The following is a 12,771-nucleotide window of genomic DNA, read 5'->3' as shown; positions in this document are numbered from 1 at the left end:
AAACAAGAGCTAAGAGCTCATATGGCACTTGTGACGAGGCAAGAAGAGCTAAGAGCCAAGAGATCATATGGTATGAGCACTAACAAAATTCTATGAATCAATAGATTGATTTAAAAGGAAAATAAGAGGCTTAATGCCGGTCAGGATTTAAAATAAAAGCTTTGAGTCACGATGTCCTTCTAAATATCAAAATTCATTAAAATCCGATCAACCACTCGTATGTTATAAATAACTAAATTTTTCTAATTTCTCCTCTCCTTTTAAACCCCCAGATTGTCGAAAACGACTTTATCAAGTCAATTTGTGCAGGTCCCTGACATGCCTACCAATTTTTATCGTCCTAGCACGTCCAGAACCACCAAACTCACCAAATCACTGAACCCCTCCCCCCAACTCCCCCAAAGAAAGCGAATCCAGTACGGTTCCGTCAATCACGTATCAAGGACATTTGCTTATTCTATCCACCAAGCTTCATCCCGATTCCTCCACTACAAGTGTTTTCCAAGATTTCCCCCTCCGACTCCCCCAAATGTCAAAAGATCTGGTCGGGACTTGAAATAAGAGCTCTGAGACACGAATTCCCTCTAAATATCAAATTTCATTAAGATCCGATCACATATTCGTAAGATAAAAATGCCCCTATTTTCACGTTTTCCAAGAATTCCGGTTTCCCCCTCCAACTCCCCCCAATGTCACAGGATGTGGTCGGAATTGAAAATTAGAGCTTTAAAGCAAAAGATCCTTCTAAATATCAAATCTGGTCACACTTTCGTAAGTTACAAATAACTCAATTTTCAAAATTACTCCCCCCCCCCCCCAAATCCACCAAAGAGAGCAGATCCGGTCCGGTTATGTCAGTCCCGTATCTTAGACAGGTTTTTATTCTTCCCATCCAGTTTCATCTTGATCTCGCCACTTTAAGTATTTTCTAAGATCTCCGGTTCCCCCCAACTGCCCCCCTCCAATTACACTGGATCAAGTTGAGCTTTAAAATTAGAGATCTGAGTTACGAGGTCCTCCTAAATATGAAGTTTCATGTAGATCCGATCACTCCTTCGTAAGTTAAAATTTTTTTCTAATTTTCAGAATTAACCCCCCCCCCATATAATGGATCCGTTTCAATTATGTAAATCACGTAGCTAAGACTTCTGCTTATTTTTCCCACCAAGTTTCATCCCGATCCCTCGAATCTAAGCGTTTTCCATCATTTTAGGTTCCCTCACCTCAAACTTCCCCCAATTTCACCAGATCCGGTCGGGACTTAAAATGAGAGCTTTGAGACACGATATCCTTCTAAATATCAAATTTCATTGAGATCCGATTGCTCGTTCGTAAGTTAAAAATACCTCATTTTTTCTCATTTTTCCGAATTAACCCCCCCCCCCCAACTACCTCAAAGAGAGCGGATCCGCTCCGGTTATGTCAATCATGTATCTAGGACTTGTGCTTATTTTTCCCACCAAGTTTCATCCTGATCCCTCCACTCTAAGTGTTTTCCAAGTTTTAGGTTTCCCTCTCCCAATTCCCCCCAATGTCACCAGATCCGGTCTGGATTTAAAATAAGAGCTCTGAGACACGATATCCATCTAAATATCAAATTTCATTGAGATCCGATCACCCGTTCGTAAGTAAAAAAAACTCATTTTTTTAGTTTTTCAGAATTAACCACCCCCCCCCCCCCCCCCCAACTACCCCAAAGAGACCAGATCCGGTCCAGTTGTGTCAGTCACGCATCTTAGACAGGTTTTTATTCTTCATCCAGTTTCATCCTGGTCTCACCGCTTTAAGTATTTTCTAAGATTTCCGGTTCCCCCCAAATGCCCCCCCCCCCCAATTACGCTGGATCCGGTTGAGATTTAAAATAAGAGATCTGAGTTACGAGGTCCTTCTAAATATGAAGTTTCATGATGATCTGATCACTCCTTCGTAAGTTAAAAATACATCATTTTTTCAGAATTAAACCCCCCCCCCCCACAATAGAGCGGATCCGTTCCAATTATATAAATCACGTATCTAAGACTTCTGCTTATTTTTCCCACCAAGTTTTATCCCGATCCCTCCAATCTAAGCGTTTTCAATTATTTTAGGTTCCCCCACCCCAAACTACCCCCAATGTCACCACATCTGGTCAGGACTTAAAATAAGAGCTTTGAGACACGATATCCTTCTAAATATCAAATTTCATTGAGATCCGATCACCCGTTCATAAGTTAAAAATACCTCATTTTTTCTAATTTTTCAGAATTAACCCCCCCCCCCCCAACTAACCCAAAGAGAGCGGATCCGTTCCGGTTATGTCAATTATGTATCTTGGACTTGTGCTTATTTTTCCCACCAAGTTTCATCCCGATCCCTCCACTCTAAGTGTTTTCCAAGATTTTAAGTTTCCCCCTCCCAAATCCCCCCCAATGTTACCAGATCCGGTCGGGATTTAAAATAACAGCTCTGAGACACGATATCCTTCCAAACATCAAATTTCATTAATATCTGATCAACGGTTCGTAAGTTAAAAATACTTCAATTTTTCTATTTTTTCCGAATTAACGGGAAATATTTTTATTTTTATATTTAACGGGAAATATTCTATTTTTTCCGAATTTCGCGGGATTAACGGGGTTACCGCGAACTGTTTGACAATTTCGTGGAGATTCATATATAAGTACGTTTTTTTTAATTTATGTGTTTTTCTTATTCGTTTTGTTATGTTTTTTTCTGTTTTGTTTGTTTTTTTCCTATAGTCCGATAACTTTTTTTGGAAATATACGTATAGATACGTATGCATACATACATGTCGCCTCTGTTATGCATATAGTACGCATCTGGTAATTTCACACTTCTGAGGTAATTGCAGAAATTGTTTGCTAAGCTGATCAAACGGTTCGTAGTAACGAACTGTAAGTAAGGAGCAATCTGGCTCACTAGTAACCGAAACTCTAAAAAATGGAATTTTGATATCAATAGATGCATCAAAATAATTGGATTTTTATGCTGATTTAAAATTTAACCCATCAAGTTTTGTCTTACCCATCAAAAGTTACGAGCCTGAGAAAATTGCCTTATTTTGGAAAAAGGGGAAAACAAAACCTAAAAGTAATAGAATCTAAATGAAAATAACACCATCAGATTCAGCGTATCAGAAAACCCTACTGTAGATGTTACAAGTTCCTATATGGATTTAAATAAGAGTGGCTGTTTCCTTCTCAACGCCCCGCTCTTTACGCTGAAGTTTGACTCTTTTTCTCAAATCCACTTTATTAAACAGCAAAAAACTTTAACGTAAAGAGCGGGGCGTTGAGAAGAGAACAGCCCCTTTCATACATGGAGTAATTTCTGTTCGTTTTAAGTTTTAATGTCGCTCCTTACTTTCAGTTAAGAAAACTAGTATTTTTTTATTTAATTTCTGAACGTTTTTCAATTATTGCATGTTTGATTTTGGCTCTCCGCACATAAATTATTAAAATGAAATTTGCATATTAATTCTTTTTTTGGCTAGATGGCTTTCTCTTAGTTTTGGTCAGACGATTTTGATAAATAAAGGAATGGGGGAGGTGGCCTAGTTGCCTTACGATTTTTGGGTTACTTAAAAAGGCAACTAGAACTTTTAATTTTTAACGAACGTTTTTAATAGTAAAATATATACGTAACTTAAGAATTAACTGACGTAACCAACTTCTATATTCTTATATTTTTATTATGTATATGAGGGGGTTTGTCCCCTCGTTAATACTTCGCTCTTTGCACTAAATCTTAAGTTTTGTCCCAATTCTTTAAGAACGACCCCTGAATCAGAAAGGCCGTAGAATAAATGGTTGGAATTACTAAAAATACTTTAGCATAAAGAGCGAGGTATTTAGGAGGAGAAGAACCCCTCATATGCGTAATAACCTCTGTTCGTTTTAAGTTTTAATGCTGCTCCTTACTTTCAGTTGAAAAAACTTTTTAATGTTTATTTTTTCATTGTTTTTTTAATAGTAATGCTAGAAAATCCTGCACCCCCTTCACTGAATTTCTCTTCCCTCGTAGCATATTCCTCCAAGGAAAGATCCTCCCACATAGCCCCCTCCCCTCAACCCCCCTCCAAACCAAAAAAATCCTCCCGAAAACGTTTGTACACTTCCCAATAACCATTACTGTATGTAAACACTGGTCAAAATTTGTAACTTGTAGCCCCTCTCCCGGGGACTGTGGGGGAGTCATCCCCAAACACATAGTTTTTATGGTTTTTGACTATGCTGAACAAAATGGCTATCTAAAAATTTTGATCCGTTGACTTTGGGAAAAAATGAGCGTTGGAGGGGGCTTAGGTCCCCTCCAATTTTTGGTGACTAAAAAAGGGCACTAGAACTTTTCATTTCTGTTAGAATGCGCCCTCACGCGACACTCTAGGACCAATTGGTCGATACGATGACCCCTGGGGAAAAAAAACGAACAAATAAACACGCACCCATGACCGGTGTTCTGGCAAAAAATGTGAAGTTCCACATTTTTGTAGATAGGAGCTTGAAACTTCTACATTAGGGTTCTTCGTTATGATTATATTACTTTTAGAGGGTGTTTCCCCTATTTTCTAAAATTAGACAAATTTTCTCAGGCTCGTAACTTTTGATAGGTAAGGCTAAACTTGATGAAACTTATATATTTAAAATCAGCATTAAAATGCGATTCTTTTGATGTAACTAATGGTATCAAAATTCCGTTTTTTAGAGTTTTGGTTGCTATTGAGCCAGGTCGCTCCTTACTACTCTTCGTGACCACAAACTGTTTGAAAGTGTTTGAAAACTGTTTGTTTTTTTGTTTGTTTTTCCCAGAAATTATCGTATCGATCCAATGGTCCTAGAATATCACGAGAGGGCTCATTCAAACGAAACATTGAAAGTTCTAGTGTCCTTTTTAAGTAACCAAAAATTGGAGGGTAGCTAGGCTCCCTCCCACGCTCATTTTTTCCCAAAGTCATCAGATCAACATTTTGAGACGCAATTTGGCTCAGCATAGTCGAAAATCTAACAACTATGACTTTGAGAATGACTTAATCTTCCACAGTTTCTAGGGGAAGGGCTGCAAGCTATGAGCATTACATTTAGTATTGCTTGTTGAAAAGTAAACGTGGGAGGATCTTCCATTGACGAATTTCTCATGGAGGGAGTGAATTTTCTTTGGAGGGGTGGGGGGTCGTATTTCACAGCATTATTTAAAAAACTATCAAAAACTAAATAGAAAACACAGGTTTATTCAACTGAAAATAAGCAGCAACATTAAAACCAAAAATGAACAGAAACTATTACTTATATGAGGGGTTCACCCCCTAGTCAATACCTCGCTCTTTACGCTAAATTTTTTTTAGCACTTTCAAAAGAGCTATCTATTCTTATTAAACGGCTTTGTGATTCAGGGGCCATTCTTAAGGAATTGGAACAACATTCGAACTTTAGCAGTAGGGTTTTTTTATACTTTCAGTGTGACGATTTGATTTTCATTCAGATTATATCACTTTTATGGGGTGTTTCCCCCTTTTTCAAAAATAATGCAATTTCCTTAGGCTTGTAACTTTCGATGGGTAAGACTAAACTTGATAGGTAAAACTTGAAATCAGGATAAAAATCCAATTCTTTTGATGCATCTATTGATATCGAAAATCTGTTTTAAAGTTTCGGTTACTATTGAGCCGGATCGCTGCTTATTTACAGTTCATTACCACGAACTGTTTGATTGGCATGGCAAACATTTTTTGGAATTGCCTCAGAAGTGTGAAAGTATTAGATACGATTTTTAGGCGGAATAGAGACGATTTGTATGTATATATATGTATGTATGCATACATTTTGAAAAAAAGCCATTGGGCCAAAGGAAAAAAATAAAACAAGCAAAGCAGAAGAAAAACACAACAAAATCAATAAGAAAAGCACAAATAAATTAAAAACGAAAAACGTACTTCTAAACGTAAAACGTACTTTTGCCCTCCAATTGTTTTGGCCACTTAAAAAGGACCCTTAATTTCCGTCAGAATGAGCCTTCTTGCAACATTTTAGACCCCTGATACGGTCACCCCTGGGGAAAAAAAGAATAAACAAATAAACACGCATCCGTGATCTGTCTCCTGGGAAAAAATACAAAATTCCGCATTTTGTGGGCAGCAGCTTGAAACTTCTACAGTAGGGTTTTCTGATACGTTGAATCAGATGATAATATTTTCGTTAAGATTCAATGAATTATAGGGAGGTTTCCTCTATTTTCTAAAATAAGACAAATTTTCTCAGGCTTGTAACTTTTAATGGGTAAGACTACACTTGATGAAACTTAAATGTTTAAAATCAGCATAAAAATGCGATTCTTTTGATGTAACTATTGGTATCAAAATTTTGTCTTTTAGAGTTTCGGTTACTATTGAGCCGGGTAGCTCCTCAATACAGTTCGTTCCCACGAACTGTTTGATAGTTTCTGTTCGTTTTAAGTTTTAATGTTGCTCCTTACTTTCAGCTAATTTTTTCCCTTTAATCTCAAATAAACGATCAACAGGGTGAGAGAAGAAAACAAGAAAAATTGTAACTTCTTGGGAGGTTCTGAAGAGAGAGATTTAAATAAGCAGGGATGGAGTTAAAGCGTAGGTCACTATGTTGGCCTAAGGTGATGTGGTGCTACACTAAGTCGTCAGTAGTAGTAGAAGTGTGATTGAATCCAAATGATCACTGATCTTAGATCCAAAAGATCACTAAGTCCTAACGAAAAGCACCTCGTCCCCGAAATGGGTGGGAGGAGGTCGTAAGAAAAGAAGGAAAATTGGAACTTCTTGGGAGGTTCTGAAGAGAGAGATTTAAATAAGCAGGGATGGAGTTAGAGCGTACGTCACTATGTTGGCCTAAGGTGATGTGGTGGTACACTAAGTCGTCAGTAGTAGTAGAAGTGTGATTGAACATGCCTTGCTGATCTACCCTTTGAAAGTGATTCAGAAAATATTTTGATAATTCCTTTAGAGGGTTACAAGGCTACTATTAGTGATAGGAAAGAGTGAAGAGCATAACATTTTGAGAATGGCTAAAGCGTGAAAGAGTTGCAGAAAAAGATATTGAAAAGAAAGAAAAAGTCTGCAACACTTTGGAAGGAAGATAGATTTATTTTGCGAGGAAGACTTACAGATAGTAAAAAGATTAAACAATATTAAAGCCCCCCCCCCTTATGTGGTAAATTATATTATTTTTTTTAATACAGTCGCTTTAAATTTAGAGATAAATTACTGAATATTATAAATATGATTTTTGATTAAGGGGAAGTACCTAACGATTTTAGGAAAATTCTATTTAAACCCCTCTATAAGAAAGGTGGTAAGAGTGACTGTGGTAATTATAGAGGCATTAGATCTGGTCTCTGTAGGTAGAAAATTACTTAGTACTGCGATACTTTTAGACTGAGAGATGGTATAGATAGAGTTTTAAGAGAAGAACAGTGCGGTTTTAGAAAAGGTACAGGATGTGTCGACCAAATTATCTAGCGATCTTAGGAGAACCCTTATTAAACTCCTGTATAAGAAAGGTGATAGTAGTGAGTCTGATATATTTATAGGCATTATCTTGGTTTCTGTAGGAAGCAAATTTTTTACAATGATTATACTTTTTAGATTTAGAGATGGTGTAAACAAAATTTTAATCGAAGAACAGTGTGGTTTTAGGAAAGGTAGAGGATGCGTCGATCAACGTTTCCCTTTTAAATTAATAATTGAGAAGTGCTTGAGTCATTAAACTGCTTTATTTGTCATTTTTATACATTAATAGCTGTTGGGGTGGCGTTTCGCGCCACCCCAACACCTAGTTGGTAGGGGCGCTTCGCACCCCCCCCCCCAAGCCCCCTCGCGCCCTTAAGTCATTACGCGCCATATTAGTTACGCGGCTAGTAGTAACATCATATTAAATCATGAGTTAAGCAGGGTTGCGTCCTATCCCCATTTATATGGATCATTTTGATGGACTTTGTACTAAGGAGCACAGGAAAGGCAATGGGAGAACATAGGTCGAAATGGAGAAGAAAAAGTATCCTGTACTTAGATTATGCTGATGATTTAAGTATCCGAGATGAAAATGTTAGCAAAACCAATGAATTATTACAGGTTTTTGCAAGTTCAAGGTGCTAGAATAGGTTTGAAAATTACTGCTAAGAAGACTAAGTCACCAAGGCTCTGGATGGAAGACCATAGAATCAATTGGGGAATTAAAACTCTCCCAAACTCAGATTATACCTCCTAGATGAAAATCTTAGTAAATTAATTTTTTGAATAGATTTTAGAGGTTTTGCGAGTTCAGGGCGCAAGAGTAGGTTTGAAAATGTATGTTAAGAAAGCTAAGTCGCTACGACTAGGTTTAAATGAAGGTGATGAGGTGACGTTGAAAGACGAAAAGATCGATCAAGTGGACAGCTTCCCTCACCTAGATAGCATGATTAGTAAAGACGATGCTTTCAGTAAATATGTAATTAAATGGCTCAGGGTGTTTTTTTCAAAGTTGAAAAAGGTTTGGAAGAATAGAAAAATAAGTCTGCGCACCAAGAATATAGGAAGATACAATGATGACAGTGGTCAAATATGGTTCTGATACGTGGGTGCTCCAAAAAGCGGTTGAGGTTTTGCTAGATGTTTGAAGAAGAATTTCATAACCATGATAGTTGAAATTTCTTGATGGGGAATATTCGTACGAATTGTCGCTTTCGAAAATATCGTAAAGCACAGGTATAAGAGAGCACTATATGCGGTTCTTGTCCCCTCCCCCCTAAACAGGTGGTGCGATCTATTCTCACGACAAATTACCTTACCAGAACTTATCTTGGAGAAGTTTTCAAATTATTCTGTAAAAATTCAAAACTGTTGTGACGTTGCAGGCTGTCAAAGATGATGTTTTAATGGCGTGACGTCAAAGATGCCGCTGTGACTTTCCCAAAAGCATATCCTCCGAAAACGTCATCATTTTTTTAAATTTGCTCAAGTATACCCAAAAATGCTAATATGATTCACCTGCTTTGACGAATACTTCCGTCCCTCAACAAAAACAAAACAGTGTTTGTACCTTAACCCGACACAAAATCTATTGGAAGATATCGATGAAGTCACAAAACCAAGCATTCGGAAAACTTTCTAATGCGGATAGAGCTCTGTGCACGTTAACTAAGTTTTAACTAAATAAAACTAACAAATTATTTGTTAACATTAATTAGTGACAAAAATCACCTTCACCTTTCTTTTTGCCTTGACAGTGCAGATAAATACGAGGAAAAGTTATTTAGTAATTATAAATTGTCAATGCATGGAAAAAACAATAGTTGGTTTTGTTAATTAGCGTAAAAAATAGTTTTGATAAAGGATTCTTTCTCAAAGAGACAAAATCGATAAAATCCTTAATTAGTTACTAAAAAAACATATTTGATTTATTTTTAACTTCACCTTCTGTTTCTTTGAACCCTCTTCCTCCCTAATACCTCCCTAATCTCTCTCCCTAATATTCGTTCGAATCGTCGCTTTCTAAAATATCTTTCTGGCCAAAAATGGCTAGTTGAGCCTTTCAACTTTAATTTACTGCATGTCTTTACCATCTTGAGCCTTTACGGAGCCTTAACTTCCAAGTATTTAGATCTCGGTTAGGAAAGCTCAGATAAAGACCAGTAAAAGACTTTCAACAGAAAGAGACAGAATGGAAAACCATTTACAACTTTTTTATATCAATTCTTCTGAAATTTTTAGTTTTTTTTTTTACTTATTTCTCATCAACGATGGCTCCATATTGCAAATCCTAACTAAAAATTTCAAATACATACTAAGAATAAATTCTACCACTGGAGGGGGGAGGAGGAGACTGGTATGTAGTTAAACTGGAAGCAAGTAAAAAAGTCAAATACATAAAAATCTTGTGAATACAACAGCAAGATTCCTCCTGTGAAGGAAAAACTATCCATTATACTTTCGTTCCAAATGTAGTATTCCTCAAAATATTTCAGCCCCAGACTGGGGAGGGTAATTGTATCTGTAAGGAAGGGTAAATTGAAAAAGAAAGTTAAATGGATATTTAAATGCCATTACTATTTTTATTATAGTGTTTCCTCCCCATGAGGAATCAATAGCAAAAATTGAGGGGAGGAAGACATGAGCATTTGTCTTCTCCTAATCCCCCCCTCTGTGTTCAGATTTTAAAAATAGCCTTACTAGTATTTCCATTGAAAATGCCGTTTTGGAATTGAAAATAAACAGCAAAATTGCCTGCTCCCTGTATTTAAAAAATACATTGCTCCCCCCCCCCTTGCAAAAAAATATTTATAAATTAACACCTCTCAGAGCAACTTAATGATGAAAACTGTTTTTTTTTAATGTTTAGTTCAGAAAATATGGGTCAAAGGGCTAAGTTGAGGTTAAGCCTCAAGTGGTAGCACAAATTCGTTCAAAGAGACATTCACGATGCTATTTTATGATAATTTGGAACGATTTGTCGAGATCAGAGATTTCGGAGAGCTTGGGTAATTTCAGCAGCTCCTTAGAGGTGAATCATATGCAAGTAGGGGAATTAATATGGGGTGTGGGTGGGAGAAAGGGTAGGGAGGGGACAATTTCTTCCCCTAGATTTTGAATAGTACTTCTTTTCGTGTAACTTTTACAAAAATACAAAATATTAAAGGAGTTATTTATGCATGTTTTTTTAATCCTTGCCTCCCCTCCTAAATTTTTGTGGATTGGCATCACTCTGGGCAAGAATAATATACCGACTTCCAAGAAATAATACTCGCCTAATTCAATTTCCTCAACAATCCTCTTATCTTTATATTTTCTCCATTTTGAAACGACATATCTGGCACACATTTTTTATATTACACAAAGTCAAACAACCATGACTTTTACTAAACATACCTTAACTGGTACTTGATACAAGGAAGGAATATTTAGACGCTCCTTATAGCTTAGATACGATAATTTTAATGCATTTTTCATCGTACCCTAAGGTACTTTGTCAGAAGAAACCAGATATAATAACAAAGGTAGTTAAAGAAAATAATAATTAAGCAGTGCTGGAATTCAAAAAATGCCTCAAGTCGAAAGATAAACGGTATATTATACATTTCCAGGGGTGCCAACTCACGTAAATTCAGAGGGAGGGAAAGATTTATTATCTTTTTTTAACGAAAGTGCAAAAAAGGTACTTTTAAATTCCAGGAAAGCAGGTAATTTTGCTTTTTTCTTCAACCTTTTTAATGAAAAATACATAAGAAATGTCTATTTGAAATATAGGTGGAGGGGCAATGGGATCTGAAGGGGCAATCCGTTTTGTTCATTCTTAATTTGTGCCCAAGTATATTGTTTAAATCTAAACTGAATCTTTTACTACAGAGACATTCTATTTATTTGGTCGAGTTTAAAGAATTTTTCGAGGAAGCGGGGAGGGGGTAAAATTTTAAAGTACCTCGTGTTCCTTTTTTACATAATTTTCCCCCTTTTGAAAATTTAAAAACAGGTGAACTTTAAGAAGACAAAAGGAAGGTATAGGACTAGACAGCGCGTCCAGGATTTTGTTTGCTGAGGGAAGGTGAGTACAATTAAGGAAAATCTTGATATTTCATGGGTCGAGGGCATGGGCCCAAAGACTCTTCCTTGCATGTGTATTTTCTGAATAGCATATTCCAATCCATACAAAAAATTATAAATGAGAAAGAACGTTGAAAAAAATTAGTAATTTTTGCTTTTAGCAAGAAATGGGATAACGTATGGTATTATTAAAAATCCATGAGGTTCAAGAGGAATGTTATCCCTGCTGTGTTCAAACTTACAAAAATCTTGTATAAAAGTTTATGTTCACAGACAGGGCTAGATTTAGATCTCTGGCGTCCCTAGACCCGAACGCTTTGGCGCCCCTAGCCCGAAGTAGTTTTTTTCTTGGAGACACAGAGATTTACCAGGAAATCCTTGAAATTTGAAGCCCAAAACAAAAGGCAACTTATGAGTGAAGTAATGCAAGAGAGAGTTGAGGCTCAGATCTTAGCAGAAATTTTTGGGAAATATCTGACAGTTTATAAGCAGCTACGGAGTTCCTGTATTATTTTAAAATCATCTTTATGTAAATAGTCAGAACAGCAGCAAAGCAGACCTATCAATTTGACGATAAATCACATCGGTTTAGTTTTCGCTAAAAAAAAATCATTCAATATTAGTTTTGTGCCCTTCGGCACTATGCGCCCCTAAGACAGGGTTTACTGGTCCATCGTGTAAATCCCGTCCTGTTCAGAGAGGTTTAAGTAATTAGTAATTATTAAGTAATGTAGATTAAATGCTGTTATACAATATTCTAAGCGCACTTTTACTTGTGAAAATGAGCCCTTAAACATTTCTCTATTGTTTTAGCGCGCCACTAGTGGTAATAGGAAGAAAGAATACATTAATGCTTCCCATACGAAAAAGTAATTCTCCTTGTTCCACAAGATGGAGGACTCCAATTCTCCTAAATTAGACTTAGGCTATGGTGATTCAAAAGGTGTAGTTTTCATTTTGATCCGACACCATTTTGTAGGGTTCCATGCTATTTTTCGAAATTTCCACAAATTTGTTGTAGCGAACTTTTACCATTAAGATTAATCACACCCTTTTTGAATGAGCTCCGAATGATGATTCTTTCTCGCTTGATAGTTTTTTTTTACGCTTTCTTAATTTTCAGTTATCATGGGCTACGGCTTGTCCTTTTTTGGCTTACCCCTCCCTAAAGGGACGGGGAACCATAACAAATATTAAGTTCTGTCTTCACTACAAAGAAAGAATCTCTT

At 36.6% G+C, this 12,771-nt stretch overlaps 1 protein-coding gene across 8 annotated transcripts in view; it reads right to left on the bottom strand.

Annotated features, from left to right (window-relative positions):
* LOC136037400 (guanine nucleotide exchange factor DBS-like) overlaps window positions 1-12,771 on the bottom strand; it is a 211,100-nt gene that overhangs the window by 123,484 nt on the left and 74,845 nt on the right. Inside the window, exon 1 of one of the 8 annotated variants that reach the window (XM_065720150.1) lies at window positions 10,750-10,882. The exons of the other annotated variants lie outside the window; for them this stretch is intronic. Within the exon in view, the coding sequence (XP_065576222.1) occupies window positions 10,750-10,822 (73 nt within the window). The 5' untranslated portion in view covers window positions 10,823-10,882. Of the gene's footprint in view, window positions 1-10,749; window positions 10,883-12,771 lie in introns of those variants that run through there. 8 annotated transcript variants of the gene reach the window in all.

Source organism: Artemia franciscana, chromosome 16, assembly GCF_032884065.1.
Source record: "Artemia franciscana chromosome 16, ASM3288406v1, whole genome shotgun sequence".
Lineage (NCBI taxonomy): Eukaryota > Metazoa > Arthropoda > Branchiopoda > Anostraca > Artemiidae > Artemia > Artemia franciscana.
Note: the sequence above shows the minus strand (reverse complement) of the source record. Positions and strands in the feature narration are given on the sequence as shown.